This window comes from Gallus gallus, chromosome 18 (assembly GCF_016699485.2).
Source record: "Gallus gallus isolate bGalGal1 chromosome 18, bGalGal1.mat.broiler.GRCg7b, whole genome shotgun sequence".
NCBI lineage: Eukaryota > Metazoa > Chordata > Aves > Galliformes > Phasianidae > Gallus > Gallus gallus.
In genome coordinates this window covers 3,881,872-3,896,943 of record NC_052549.1, presented here as the reverse complement: position 1 = coordinate 3,896,943, position 15,072 = coordinate 3,881,872, and the positions used below count along the sequence as shown (strand labels likewise).

General features: G+C 38.4%; 1 protein-coding gene across 2 annotated transcripts in view; it reads left to right on the top strand.

The window, feature by feature from the left end:
* The window catches only part of TBCD (tubulin folding cofactor D), a 109,225-nt gene that overhangs the window by 70,226 nt on the left and 23,927 nt on the right, over window positions 1-15,072 (top strand). For both annotated transcript variants that reach the window (NM_001389246.2, XM_015295136.4), the window contains exons 21-27: window positions 410-470; window positions 901-923; window positions 7,773-7,804; window positions 9,465-9,527; window positions 9,929-10,005; window positions 11,887-11,968; window positions 14,711-14,829. In NM_001389246.2, coding sequence (NP_001376175.2) covers window positions 410-470; window positions 901-923; window positions 7,773-7,804; window positions 9,465-9,527; window positions 9,929-10,005; window positions 11,887-11,968; window positions 14,711-14,829 — 457 coding nt within the window. The remainder of the gene's footprint in view (window positions 1-409; window positions 471-900; window positions 924-7,772; window positions 7,805-9,464; window positions 9,528-9,928; window positions 10,006-11,886; window positions 11,969-14,710; window positions 14,830-15,072) is intronic.

The window sequence follows — 15,072 nt, the reverse complement described above, 5'->3', positions numbered from 1 at the left end:
AAAATGCAGACTTCACTGAAAATACAGTTCTGCAGCAGTCACGGGTGTGTGTGTGTGTGTATATATGTGTGTGTGTATATATATGTGTGTGTGTGTGTGTGTATATATATAATTACTCGACATTTACCTGGAAAAGGTCATTTTTATAAATACAGCTTTCTTCAAAGTGTGTGTGTATATATATATATATATTTTGAAGAAGCCTATATTTATAAAAATGACCTTTTCCAGGTAAATGTTGAGTAATAACTGATTAACATTCTGTTTTACTTCTGAGCACATCCTGATACATTTATACAAAGATATCTGAAGTTAATGTTTAAAATTAAGTGTTGCATATTTCTGTTGAGAAATATAGCTCTGAGCATGACTTGGCAACCAGTCTTAAAAAATGTGTATACCTTTGCAGGTCTATAACGTACTATTTCAATGGAAAATCTTTAGAGGGACTTAAGCAAATCCACCAAGAGGTTTGTAGCAAGTGTGAATGTATTTTGTTGTGTGGTATGTCATGTTTATAGAAATATTTGCAATTGAGACAGTTGTTCTCCACCTTCCTCTTCCACTTGCCAGAAGTAAACAATCTTGTGACTATGAACTGGACTCACACTCCACATTGTTTGATAAATGTCCTAATTTTTCTCTTTATCTGTAGTTGACAAATCCTTTCAGTTTTTAGTCAGCATGGTGTATTGCCATTTTTAAAGGGCCAAATGTGGAAAGCAGATGCATTTTAAAAACCAGCAGGAGCAGGTAGGATTTGGAATGAAGAAACACAGTGCTTTATGAAAGTGTTAAATGTGGCACAGTACATGGTATGTGGACATTGCGTGTGAGGAGGAAGAATAAAACATTTATTCTAAAATAACTTCCTAAATATCGTGTTGTTTTCCTCCCCAGCTTTGCAGTCGGCAGCTGTACAGGTAAGAAAATGGACTAAAGCATAATTAATTTGTGTATTGGAGGGTATCAGTCAGACTAATGACAACAGTAGCATCAGGGGTGTGGGGGGTGGTTTTGTGTTCGTTACACCTACCATAGACTGCCAGTGTATCACAGTTCATCAGAATGCAAGCACATGCATTCTTTTGGCTTTGTCTGCCTATTACAGAGACCAGTGCTGTTTTTATAATGTATGGGGAGTTTAGAGTGTGTGACTTACAGGCATGTTAGATTAATGGGAAAGTGGTAAGTACTGGTCTCAATGCTGTGATAGAGATAGTTAAAGAAAGGAAAGAATGTGGAACAATATGCACACTAAGCCATGGCTCCAGCAATGCGTAATGGATTTCTTTCCTATTATTCACCTGTGCTATAGTGCTTGTATGGTAGAAATGACCTGTCACTACAAAGTTAGCATAGCTTTTTCTTTTTAAAGGGAGCTTCTAGCTGAGTTCTAGCATCCTGTGTAATGAGCAGGCCAGAAGGATTACAAAAGGTTCTATGTAATTTTTTAATTCTTGAGCCAAAGAAAATGTAAATGAGCTTTTGCTGAGTTGTTCCTATTTGTTGAAGCTTCCAGGAAGTAAAGGGAACTTGCCTACTTAACTGTTAAGTAAATGTGAATTAAAACTGGTATATGACTTCAGGGTTTGTTCATAAATTTAAGGAATCCAAAACATAATTAATGACTTGTATTCCCTAATGATTCGATATGCAAATGAGCTTTTCCTTTAACTGACAAATTGTTGGAGTTTTTAGGCATTTATCTAATTCACTCCTTTACACACGATGTCCCTGTAAATGGTAGAGCAGTACGATGCTAACTAGCTTTTTTGTGTAATTTTTATTTACACATCAAATCATTTTTATGTCAGTTTTCACATTCTCAAACTTCCTGGAAAAGAAAGTAAACGTTTACTTTTTTCAAGGCTGTGTGCACTACTGTGAAACCTCCATTGCAGAGCTAGCTCATAGGAGAGGATGGGTTTAATGCTGATAGTGTATATTAGTGTCTTTGTGGGTGGCTGTCTTGGCTCCTGTAAATTCTTTAATGTCAGGGTGGAGCTTGAGTGTAATTTGTTTTTGTCATAATGTGCACTTCTTGCACTTAATGGTATTTATAAGATGCCTACAGAAATGTTTTTGTCCTAGATAAGGCATAAAATTCAACTCCAAGCAAAACTGATTCACTGCTGTTTACTCGCATACTTAGGCAGAGACACAGATGTCTGCTCTAATCCATATTTTAAAATATCGGCATGCATATTAAAACAGGAGAAGAAAAATAAACTAGGTTATAAAAACAAAACAGCCATTTGAGTATTGCTGGGCAAGCATTTAGTGAAACAAGCCAAACTCGTTTCACAGTGAGTAATGATGGCACGTAATATTCCAAAGATTTCCATTTGAGAAATTGCTACTGGGAATTTTCAGTGTAATAATGGCCTACAGGAATGTTGAAAACCTGTGTGTTTTATTTGTGTTTCTAGTTTTTAAACTCCTCTAACAAAAGGTCTGCTCACATGGCACAACTGATATATTTCGCTTTCATTTCTGGCAACAAAATAGCTGTCTTTTTCTGTATGAATTGGATGTCTGTGTGTTGATCAAGCTGTTTTCATAAACTACTTCGGCCTGTGAGAAAGAAAAAAATATCAAACATAAAAATTCTGTCATTTTCATCAAAACTGTAATTTGTAGAAGTAGAGCTGCAAAATAGGCTGTGGTGACGTTGATTGCCCAGCACTTCAGGTTCCATTGGATGCCTAAGTAGCTCATGTCAAAAAAAGTCCAAGCCCCGGCACTGTAATGGATACCTTCATTCAGCTGTCCCTCCCACATTGTGTAGCACCTCTTGTAATACCTTTAACTTGATTTGGGATAATGTCCATGAATTATCCTTCAGACAGGATGCAGGCAAAGTTTTAAGTTGCGTTGCACGGTCTCTGAATTTTGGGTACGTTTGAAGTTAATCAAATTTTTTAATGCTAATTGAAGACAGTCTTTCCTCCACTTTATTAACATCTTTGAAAAATGTCGGTATCGTTCTGTCTTCCTGGATAAGTGTTGTTCTGGACTTACCATAGTGTGCTGAAAAAAGAGAATACAAGTCTGGGCACATCCAGCGAGCACTTCCTTCCATTAGCTCTGTTTCTGACACATTTGAAGCACTGGTTTGTCTTGAGGAGTTGGTTGCTTTAAACATTTGCATATGCACTTCCTGCTGAGTATTGCACAGTGGGCCTGGTTTTCCATATTAAATGATCACTAATTATAGCAAGTCGGTGAAGCCATGCAAACCATGCCTCTTAGAGTATTTGTCTGTTTTATGCTTTATAACCTGTATTATGGAGTTATAAAAGTAATAATAAATAAAATATTATTTGTTTTAAACGTTGCTTTTGTACATAAAAACTTGAGATAAGAGCACATGGCTGCTGGTAGTCAGCCTGCTTTATTGTGTGCTTCTGTTGCACCAGCATGGAACCTTTTCTTATAGCAGACACTCTTCTGTAATGCATGTAAGGCCTTGTGCTTCTTCTCAGTATTGAAGAGTTCTCATTTATTTTTTTTTTTTAATAATTATGATTCTTTAAAAATGCATCATCTGAGATAAGATTCTTGTCTGTATATCCACCTGTCTCCTTTCTTGTAGCCATTTCTGAGGCTGGCAATATAGGTCTTAATATACAGAGTTGTTGTAACAAGATAATTGAGGGATGGAGATGGAAGTGCTGCAGACGGATTGACTGCACTTCTTCCAGGTAGCTGCATTTCACTTGTGTATTTCAGCAAATGGGCTGTTGTTGGGCCTTCGGGGTTCACATCAGAGCTACCTGTGACAGGAAGCACAGTGTTTATGAGCAACTCCCACACTGGATGATTCAGTTGCTGCAATGTGCTGCATATGGAGTTTTTCTCTGGGTTGTTCCTGTACCATTTGCAGAGGCTGGCTGTGTGTGTACATGTCAGCTATGGCAGAGCAGCAAACTTCATTTATTTTACATTGTAACCTACGTAAGTTGGGTGGTCACCTCCAGTGTTTCAGCTTTTCCGAAAGAGTAAAGTAGCCTCGTAGGAACTGGCAAGTACCAGGGGAAAGGAGAGCTTCTCTCATTGTAAAGGCCTTTAATGCTGCAGCAAGCCTTGATGGTTTCAGGGCAGATGTGTTTCTTGGCAGTCATTTATGCAAAGGAGTTTTTTGGACGTATAGACTTAATCAGGAAATAATTCTGGCCTTCCAACAAAGTTCATCTTAAAAATTCTTCCACGTTTAAACTACTTTTTGTGTCCAGTAACATGGTGGTTGGAAGAGTTTGTGCCATCCTATGTTCTGAAGGGATTGCTCACGGTATCATTGGATACAATACAACTGCTGGATGCTGGTGCTCTGCCTTACATGAAACATAATGGACAAGGCAAGGAAGAGCATGTAAAAAAGGGCATCGTGTGAGACATTTATTGCTGTTTTCTGCTCAGTTTTTTTGTTGTTACAAAGTAATGCTTTGTGCTGTATAGTTTCACTCACCTGAATGAGCTGTAAGGTGATTTTTTTTTTTTTTTTTTTTTTTTTTTTTTTGCTACCAGTTGAAGTTATTGGGAAAACTTACTCTGTAGAGACAGGATTTCATGTAGATTTCTGGTGTTAGAATACAATACAAATGTGTACACTCAGCATTTGAGTTTACAGTAACATAAAGCAGGTGTTTGTTGGCTTCATATTATTTATTCTCTGCATCTTCTGAGGATGACTATAGCAGCTTTATTGAAGGGACAGTTTTTAATTTTTCATCCTGTACATGGACAGACCGGGCCTTTAAGATACCTCAGTTCTACGTGGGAGAAACTGTTCCCAAATGCTTGGTTACTACTCATGTTGGTGTGAAAACTCTACTTGGCTTTCTGGAAATTGAGTATTTGCAATTGAATATTTTCAGATGTTCCAGTAGCTTTAACTTCAAATTTGGATGTATATGAAAACAAAGATGCTATTCATTTGGAACTGTTTCAATTAATGTTATTTTTATAATCATAAAGATGAATTCTGAACTCTTCCCAAAAATTGAGTTTTAAATACAGTTTTAGAAATCTACAGAAGTACCTTGAACTTTGACATGAACTGGAAGCAGTTCTGATTCATGCCTCCATAATTTTACAATATATACTGGCATGACTAGATCAACAATCTTCATCCATTGGTTCAACAAGGGATTGTGTATTTTGACTGTTGTAATCCTATCCAGAATATTTCTAGGAGAGAAACATTTCAATGGAATTCCACATGGGAAGAAATATCTGGAGCTAATGGAACCTGGGCGCTGCATCAGTAAAGTTACAAACTGAGTTAATAAATAAACCTTGAAACAGGTACATCTGTGAATGTGATGTAACTTCTAGATGCATCCTTGGAACAAAAAAAGAGAAAATACTGACAATACAGCAAAATTCTAAATCTCTGAAATAGATAGATCCATATCTTTTTAATTTAGTGTCATACTGCAGGGTGAGATAAAGTTAATAGGAAGGTGCACATCTTGTTTGACAAAGTAAACACTGACTGAGAAAAGATCTTGAGTTAGAATAGAATTCTTAGTTCCTAAAATTGAAATGTATGTGTTATGGAAAAGAAAAAAAAAAGATAAATTGTCTGATCTGTGGTGATGTGTGGGCAAGACACGGCATGAAAAGTTGTGCAGAGAACACAGGATGACAGTGCCTTTGCAGATAGATCTGATTGTAGTTTCTGCGTTATGTAGAAATCTTAATGTGCAATTCAGTGTCACCATTCATCATTTTCCACAGGGCCAACAATCCTCAATGAGGCTCTGAACTCAGAAATTAAATGAACTTGATGTAATGCCAAAGGAAGGGATAGCTGTCAAGTTATTAACATAAGAGTAGCTTTGCGTGGCCTGACTTCCTTGTTGGCAGTCAGAAGAAGTGGAGAAGAGCAGCCTTTGTGACTCAGTTCTTGCTTTGTAGTTGGAACAAAGTCCATATCTGAATCCTTGCATCAGCAGACTTTGTTGCACACCAAACGAATTCACAAGATCATTATTTTACACTCATTTACAGTAAGACAACAGACAAAAGGCAAGGAATGGGTGAGGTACAAAATGAAGGAAAAAGAAACACCGAAGAGGAAGCAACCCTTGCCACATCGTTCTTCTATTTTTGCCACTATATCAACTCCTTACATCATGTTGTTTTCTAATTTAATTTTTTTAGAAGTTGGAGAGCAGACAGCGTGGCAGGAAGGTGGGGTAGATAATACAAGGAGCTTATCAGTATGGGGATGTGGAATCTCTTGCTTGCTGTGATGATAAACTGAGCCATAGAGCATTGCGTAGAGCTTAATGTATTGATTGTTGAAAGCAAAAGTTTGCCAATTAAAGGAAATGCTGATCCAAGGCACATTGCAGTAGTGTTGAGTTGGCGCCTCTCCACCACCTGACAAACCAGTGAGAATGTTGAGTCAGAAACACAAGTGCATGTAACAGGAGGAACCTACTTGCATGGGATGGAAAAACTCGTTTAAAATGTTTTGGCTTTTGAAGCTCATATAAAAGGATGAATTGGAGAACAAAGTTTTTAGAGTTGTTAGGGTTGCTATGGTTTGCCTTGTGAGCACAGCTACTAATTTTATTGTGGGAGGTAGGAGGGAAGAAGTTCTTTTTAGAAAACAAAACAAAAAAACACAAACAGAAAGCCTTTGTTGTTCCTCCCCCTTGCTGGGAGTTTCTGCCAGAACGTAGCCATACAAACAGGTGATTATGGGTTTGGCACACCTCGGGGAGGAAATGTTCCAACAGAAGTGAAGGGAGATGAGAATAAGGCGCCAAGGGAGGAAATATCCAAAGGAAGGGCAGGGGTCAAAGGTTCAAAAAATGGGAAAATTATGCCACAGGGTGGGTGACACTGAGCAGAACACCCCAAGCAATGCTCATGGTGCCTTGAGGATATCCAAGGAACCAGCAGATGTTGCTCAGTGGTATGAGGAGACAGGTCTCTGCCCAGAGACACGACAGGCTGGGGAATGGAAACAGGCCCTGCAGTTCCAGGATGCTTCTCCCTCTCTGCTCTGTGCCTCGCTCAGACTTTCTCCTCCTGGGGCCGCCAGCGGCCAGGTTAATAAACAAGGATAGGTGGGCTTCAGGTCTGAGCTGGTAAGGACCATTCTTATGTGATGTACTCTTTTTTTCAGGATGGTCTGAAATGTCTTAGGACTTTTGTTTCCCTCCCCTTCTGATGAGTTGGAATTTTTACTGCTTTTCTTGTGATGAACACAAAATCATCTGAGAGGGCTTTAGCAGGGAAGAGGAGGATGAAGGGAAGAGGGTGAGAAACTTTGCCAGGGAAATGAACCAGTTGAAATTTGTGAAAATGGGAACTGGTGAGCAACGTAATGCAACTGGTAATGTTCCAGAAATGAAGATTTTGTTAAAACTTTGTGTAATTGCTTTGCAGTTGTGGAAATTGAAAGCTGTATGGCTGAAAAATTGCCAAAGTTTCTAATGCTTCTGAAGGAAGTAAGAAGAAAAGAAGAATGAACTTGACAATCTTTTATTATACACACTAAAAATTAGAAAGATTGGGTTTGCATTCTTCAGAAGCAGAAAGCTAAATGTTCAGGAACGCCTTGTGTACATCATGCTGAGGTCAGAAGAAGACAACAGTTAATTTAAAAAGAAATATGTTTGTACTGATCAGTTAGAAAAGTTAAAGATGTTGTGTGATCTGCTTTCTAAATTGCTGTAGAGACACTTTTGGCCCTCATTGGGCACTGCATTCAAACTGCTCGTGACAGTGCCTCTCCGTTTGCTTTGCAGGGGGTTAGGTGGAGAACTGATGAGACCAGCTGGTAAGTACCACAGCAGAGCTATGAAACAAAATGTGCAATACGCAGTTCTTCTGTTTGCTTTTTTCAGTTTGCTTTGCACACGTTCTATTGAATGCATAAATAAAGTATACATAGTAATTAAAAATATGATGTTTGAAAGCTAATCAAAAGTCAGATATGGCAGAATATTATTTACCAGCACAACTGGGAGTCACCCCATTTGTGTAAGAGTTGAAGGCAGTTCTTGGATTTATGTCACACACTTCACCTTTTGAGCAAAACTAATTTTATTTGGGGTTGAATTTGATTTCCCTGGTATACCCCAATTCCCCTCCAGAAGAGATGTGGTCCGTCCATTAAGACAGACGTGATCATGTAACTAATGATTTTATCATTATGCATATGTCTGCAAAGGTGAAGAATAAAGGCCATATAAACAACAGTTTGTGGAAAGGGTTGTATTACATTAATAATGAGGAGTCCAATGATAAGTATGTACAGAAACAAGGTGAAAAGTATGGGCATTACAGGGAAAAGTAGGTAACGTGTGTGGATAAGGAAATGAAACCAACTTTAGTTTCCTGCTCATTAGTTGAATGAGGGAAGTGCTAGATAGCAGATTCTGACTTGGGATGACTTAAATCACATCTTCAAACTTAGTGGGTTAAGCAAATCAGTACCAATATTGAAAGGCAGTCAAATGGAAGGAGTGGAGGAGCAAGGGGAAATCTGTCTTTGAGTGAGTTTACAGATGTGATGTCGTAACACTGAAAGAACATATTTTCAACTGCTGGTTCTCATCTGTTCTAACTGCTCAGCAGCTGAATGTTTCATATATTTGAGAAGTAGAAATGGCAGCATTTTGGCAAGATACGGCTGCGTAGGTAGAATAAGGGAAGAATTGAAAGTGTTCCACAAATTGCATGCATGTCTAATGAAGATGATGAGCTCAACCACAACAGAGCATAAAAGAAGCTTAGAGGACTGAGGAGGGACCCTGAGAGACTTGGTTTTAGTTGTCTTATACTTAATCTGTCTGTGAATAAGTATCAGTGAAGAAGCTGCCATACTGTGAGCAGGGAGCCTGACTGTGTGACATTGCCATAGTGAGGACTGAATTGAAGAGTAGATTTGGAGCCCAGTCAGTTGGTTATAAGTTAAGATGATCAACTGTGTACAGAGGCTGGAGTAAGACTCAAAGATTAAATTGTAGTAGCAGAGGGAAACAAAAAACTGGCAGTATGTAGTAGCTTGTTCTGTCCTCTCCCTGCTCTCCTCCAACTCTAAAGCAATCAGATAATGGTTGTGCACTGACCTGTGTTTTATTTCATCTGATCACCAGGAGGTGGGAGATAGTGTATTCCCTGAGTGCTGGGCAAATTTGAGCAATGCGGTCAGTTGGTTGTATGGCGCAGTTATGCAGTGCTTAGTGTGTTAATTTCTATTCCCCAGAGCAGCTTTGAAGCCCTAAAAGAATACAGTTCCATAAGTTTGAAGCTCATGTAAGCGTATAGACTTAAAATAACAAAGACTTGACAACTAACGCGTCCTGGACTTCTCTTTGCAAATTTCCCTCAGTTTAGAATTAATGCTAATGTAACATGGTGTAGCTGTGTATTTAAAGTAGCTGCCAATTGTCTTCTTGATTATTTATCTGGTTGCCAAATTTATTTTCTTACAGTCTGCACTTTAATTGAAAAGCTGTCACTATCCAAAATGCCGTTTAAAGGAGATCCAATAATCGGTACGTAGTGTTTTAAATTGCCTTCCATTTTCGAGTAAGCACAGCTTCATTTTCATTAAGCTGTAAAACATCATGAGTGGTGTTTTATGAAGGGACAGTGAGGATCAGCAAATTTGAGTGGGCTTACAAATAACATATCAGAAAGATACACAGGTCTGCACAGAGATGGTACAGATTTGTGGTGTTTGCAGTGTTTTTATCTGTGTACTTTTCAGTATTACCAGCCAGCTTTTGCACTGTGTACTTTGTAAAATGAGCCAGAATACACAACCTTGTTAATGTTGGAAAGGCAGGAAGTAAGTGAATATGGATGGCTGCTATTCTTTTTTGCTATAAGAGAGAAAATGCTGAAGTTTATAAAGTCAGAAAGGTAATACCTTGTATGTTCCTTACTGTTTCAGAGGGCTGGCAGTGGCTAATAAATGACAGTCTAAGAAGTCTTCCTCTTGCTTCATGCGCTGCACGACAGCATGTAAAGGTACAGTAGCTATTCCTTCTTCGTGTCATCACATGCCATACAGAATTAGAAGCATTTTTGCTTTCCATTGGAGTATTTTCCATGGAATGTGATTACTTCTTGTGTGTTTGTTTCTTAGACTGCTGAGAGGGGAATTTAAAAACAAACCAAAACGTGAATTCTCCTAAATTGCAAGGAGGCTTCCTGTTTAATGCTTGAGCAGTTACTGCAAAGCGTGTTTTTGTGTGTGGATTTGAACAAAGTCACTGGCAGTCGCTGGCACTGATGATGGACTAACAGTGAGCAGTGCCCGGTGCTCGAAGCTGCTCAGTTTGCCACCTAATTACATCAATGTGACATTTTTCTTCTGTTCTGGTGTATGATTTTGTCTTGCTTCATATATTACTGCAACTATGATTCCTGTGTTTATTAAGCCACCCAATGCCATTTTTTTTAATATAAATACAAAGTTTTAAATCTTAGTCTGTCTCAAAAAATGGACCATGGATAAAATATCTATTTTTGTTACCTTGTTTAATAATAAGGAAATCTACTGCATTGATATATATATGTCATGTGTGTAAGATACGTTGATTTGGGTTGTTTTTAATGGTTTCAGATAAATTTTTTTAGAGAAGTGTCTCTGGACAATATCTTCATGTCTGATGGATACCTCAGCGTGGGTTTGTTAGCAGGGAGAAAATTGGTCTGAAGCAACAGGAATTATTTGGGACACAGTACTTAAATTTTCCATTAATCTGTAGTAAAATCCTTTTACTGTGCTCTCCAACTGTACTAATTCTGAGTATTAAATCCATCAATGAGTGCTATTTTCATTTTCTTTGTGCTATTTTATGTACATGGTCTTCGTGTCTCCAGCTATTTACCTTAATTTTCCTGAGTAATACCATGTAAGTTTGATCTTGTACTCTTAAAGGAGATTCTACCAAATTAAAAAGATAATTTTAGTCTGCCCTGTTAGAGATTACGGCTGTCGCAGACACCATTTGAATAGAAAATACTTTATTCATTTTGTTCATTTCTTAAAATAAGATAAAAAGCCATTGGGAGCAGTTGGTGGCTCATCTTAAAGGTTTCCTCAGACGACAGAGCAGACTGAAATGTATCCAAATCACTGATGAAAGATGAAATTAAATTCTTGGAATATTCCTTTGTTATTTGCAGTTTATTCAAAGAGTTTGTACGTCTTTACTGGAACTTCTAAACCTAGCCGGAGAATTAATTATAGGCTGTAAAAAATTTTGACTTGTTTGCTTTAATATTAATTAACATTGAACTGTGTTTAGTAAATGACAATTCTCACTTGATTTTAGAGAGGAATAATATCCATGGAACACTGAAAAGTCATCTTCCTTTCTGACATAACATACACTCTTGTCATAGAATGTGATACCTTTAAAAAAGAAAACCGTTCTCTTTAGAAAGTGAGGGATCTGCAGCAGTTGGGTAATCCATGTCTTTGTGCTGTGCTTCCTTTCTGTAGGAAAGGAAACATTTCTTATCAGTCTGGAATCTATATATTGCAGATAACGAATAACATGGATTTGGTAATACTGTGTCATCCTGCAGATACAACAGGAGAGCTGGAAATGCAGCATCCACACTACTGTTAATGTGTTAAATACGGGAACTTTTAAAAGAATAAGAGAAGAATCTGTTTTGTTCTTCCATAGGTTTCCTTTTCAGCTGATCTTAAACCAGAGTAGGGAAGAATTTAACAAAAAGTCAATGACAGTAGCTGGAGGTAGTCATTAAACAACAACAAAAAAAACAAACATAAAAAAAATCATCTTTCTCTTTAACCTCTTAACTTTAAGTGCAGCTATATTTACTAAGATCATATTTCATGATATGAAGTTCACAATTTTGCCTTTGTTTCAGGAGTCTGCAGTGTCTGCACTGAGTGCTTTGTGTAATGAATATTACATCAATGAAAATGGAGAAGCTGATCCAGCTTTACAGGGTAAGGATTTGTATTTACTGAAGAGGTCGAGGATGCTGGGCTGTACCTTATGTACACTTTGGAGGAATTGAGTGAATTGGGGGCGAGGGGAGCATCGCAATTTCATACTAATTTTACTAGATTATATAGAGTAGGAATTTTAAGAATAGCAGCATTTATGTTCTTGTATGCTGCAACGTATACCTTGCAGTTATGTATAGTTTACAAAGCAGTGTTTTGTTGTTGTTTGGTTGGTTGTTTTTTTTTTGCAATTGCAAACTCATGTATCATTTCTAAATCAGGTAACAAAAGACATCACTGGTATTTTTATTGTGGTACTTCCAAGAATGACATAGACACCTGTCACGTACTGTGACGTGCATTCCCTGCCCTAGAGAAGTTAGACTGCTTTTTATATATCAGCCATAACTTGATTTTTAATTCTTTTATACATCACCTAATCTCTGTATTTTTGTAAAAATAAATAAAATAATTTTAAAATGACCCTTTTCTTCATGCAGGCTGGCGCTGCATGCCCAAATGGCTTGTTTGTTTTCTCAGAATAAATAGATGCAATGTGATACTGAGGCAGGTTTAAAAAAACCCAACCAGCCCAACACTGAGTCAAAGAAGATTGTGAGGTTGGAGTGTCAACCTTCTGAAAAAGTTGAGCAGAGAAGTCAGCTATGTTTCAAAAGCAAGAGGAGAGGGATATACTGGAAGAGCATTCCATAGATGGCTGCACTTGTGTTATATTTGTTGTACTGTTACATGCCTATAAACCTTCATTTTTCACTGGATTCTGGATGAGCTTTTCATCTAGCATGGGCCTGGAGGAGTCACACTAGCCATGGTAGTTCAGGGATGTAATTGAAGTTAAAGATTTTAAGACAAGTTGTTCGTTTTTCATCATGTCTTAAATTTGTCATATTGCTAAAATTTCAGCCTTCAAGTTGTGTCAATGGAAGGGAAGGTTGTGGTAGTCTTACTAAGACATCTTGCTGTCTAAGCAAGCACTGCATTTTCCTATGTCACTATGTCTTACATGCCACTTGTTTGGAAGATTTTGAATAGTAGGTGCTCATGTGAAAGTATTGCTAACCTCTGGACAGAGAACTGATTTCCTGATGTGAGGAACTAGTTGAGGCCTGTTGAATTGCACAGGGATTTAAAGAAAAAGAAGTCATGAGGTATGATTAAACTGCAGTTTCTTATGGTAACTGATCTTTCTTCCTCTAGCAAATATTGCTCAATCATTTCAGTCTTAGATGGCAATAAGCAATGGCACAATTATGTAATTTTCATGGGATCTTTGAGTTTTTTCTTTTCAAGATTAAAAAGTATATGTTTGGTAAGGTGAGAGAGACTGCCTTTCTCCTTTTCTGAGTTGGAGTTGTGTTTATTGCAGCTCTCTTGGTTGTTCCTAGAGTTTTTTTTCTGGAATTCTCGTGTTCTTCTTCATGTCACTTTACTTCATTGGTGAGCTGTCCTTTCCTAATATACTTCAGTTTATTCTTGTTCAATTCCTCTGCACTGCTGTTTGCAGAGCCCTTCCTGGTATGGTCATGTAGCAATTCAAAGGACCTGAGCACAGCACCCACTGTTACAGGTGGCCACTTCTTTTCAAGCTTTCACCTTTAAAAGATCCAACTTTTCTGTTAGTTTGTTTCTCCATAAAAAATGACAAAGTCTCATTGCTTAGGTATGACCTGTGTGTGTGTTTGAATCACTCCAGTCCAGTAAAGACTTTCTGAAGAGAACAGTTGCATAACAGGCCTTGATGGATCCATCCGAGACAGAAATTTCCTCACACAGAGTGTTTGTCTGATAATGGAAAATGATGACTATAAATACGAGAGAGATTGTTCTCTGTCTTTACACTGAAAATCATGCTTAGACTTATTCTGCAGATTTTTATAAAATGCTTCATCTTTTAAATTGAGAATTCTGTCCATCTACTGAATGACTGGAGTTAGTGTGCCTAAAATTCTGACTTTATATTTGGAAAATAAACATCCATGCAGCTATGAATATCATCAAAAGAGGGGTGGCCAGCCAGGCAAGGGATGTGATCATGCCCTTCTGCTCTGCCCTTCTGAGCCACCACCCACAGTGCTGCGTCCAGGCCTGGGCCCCCAGCACATAAAGGATGTGGAGCTGTTGGAGCAGGGCCAGGGGAGAGCCACGAAGATGCTCAGAGGGCTGGAGCACATCTCTGGGGAAGGGCTGAGGGAGCTGGGCCTCTTCAGTCTGAAAAAGAGAAGGCTCCAGGGTGACCTTGTAGTGGCCTTCCAGTATTTAAAGGGAGATTATAATCAGGAGGGAGAAGAAATTTTGTTTGATTGTGGTGGAACATGGTTTTAAACTAACAGGGGAGATTTAGGTCAGATGTGAGGAGGAAATTCTTTACCTGGAGGCGGTGAGGCCATGGCTGTGCTGCCCAGGAGGGAAGTGTGGTTGCCCCATCCCTGGAGGTGTCCAAGGCCGTGGATGGGACCGGGGCAGCCAGCCCATGGCAGGGGTTGGGACGTGGGGGCTCTTTAAGGTCCCTTCCAGCCCAAACCATTCTGTGGGCTTAGAATTTTTGATTTTTTTTTTTTTCCTGTAGGAAATGTAAAATACCTTGTATTTTACATAATGAACTATAAAACTTTCTAGGTGCTATATTCGGAGGGTAGTTTTCCTGTTACTTTTTTAGTTAGCCAAATATGTAATGGTAATGATGTAAAAGTTACTTTGCAATTGCTTTTTTTTCTTTTCCAGGTGAGCTGGTGACACAGTACATCTCAGAACTACAGAGCACGGAGCAGATGATTCGTTGTGGCTTTTCGCTCGCCCTTGGAGCCCTTCCAAGGTTTCTGCTAAAGGGCAGGCTTCAACAGGTGAGACGAGAGGGCACAAGGTATTCTAAATGAAACCTGTGATCGTAATGAAATAAATAATAATGATCATAATTAAAGGTCTTTGTGAAACGGTTTTGAATTGTAATGTACAGTAACACCAAAAAATCACAAGTTCAGCTTGCCATAGATTCTGGTAATTAATATTTAGTCCCGCTTTGGTGGTGTTAATGGAAAAAGCAGGTTGAATGTTACCCTTTGGTGTGGAACACTTGTCCAAAGGGA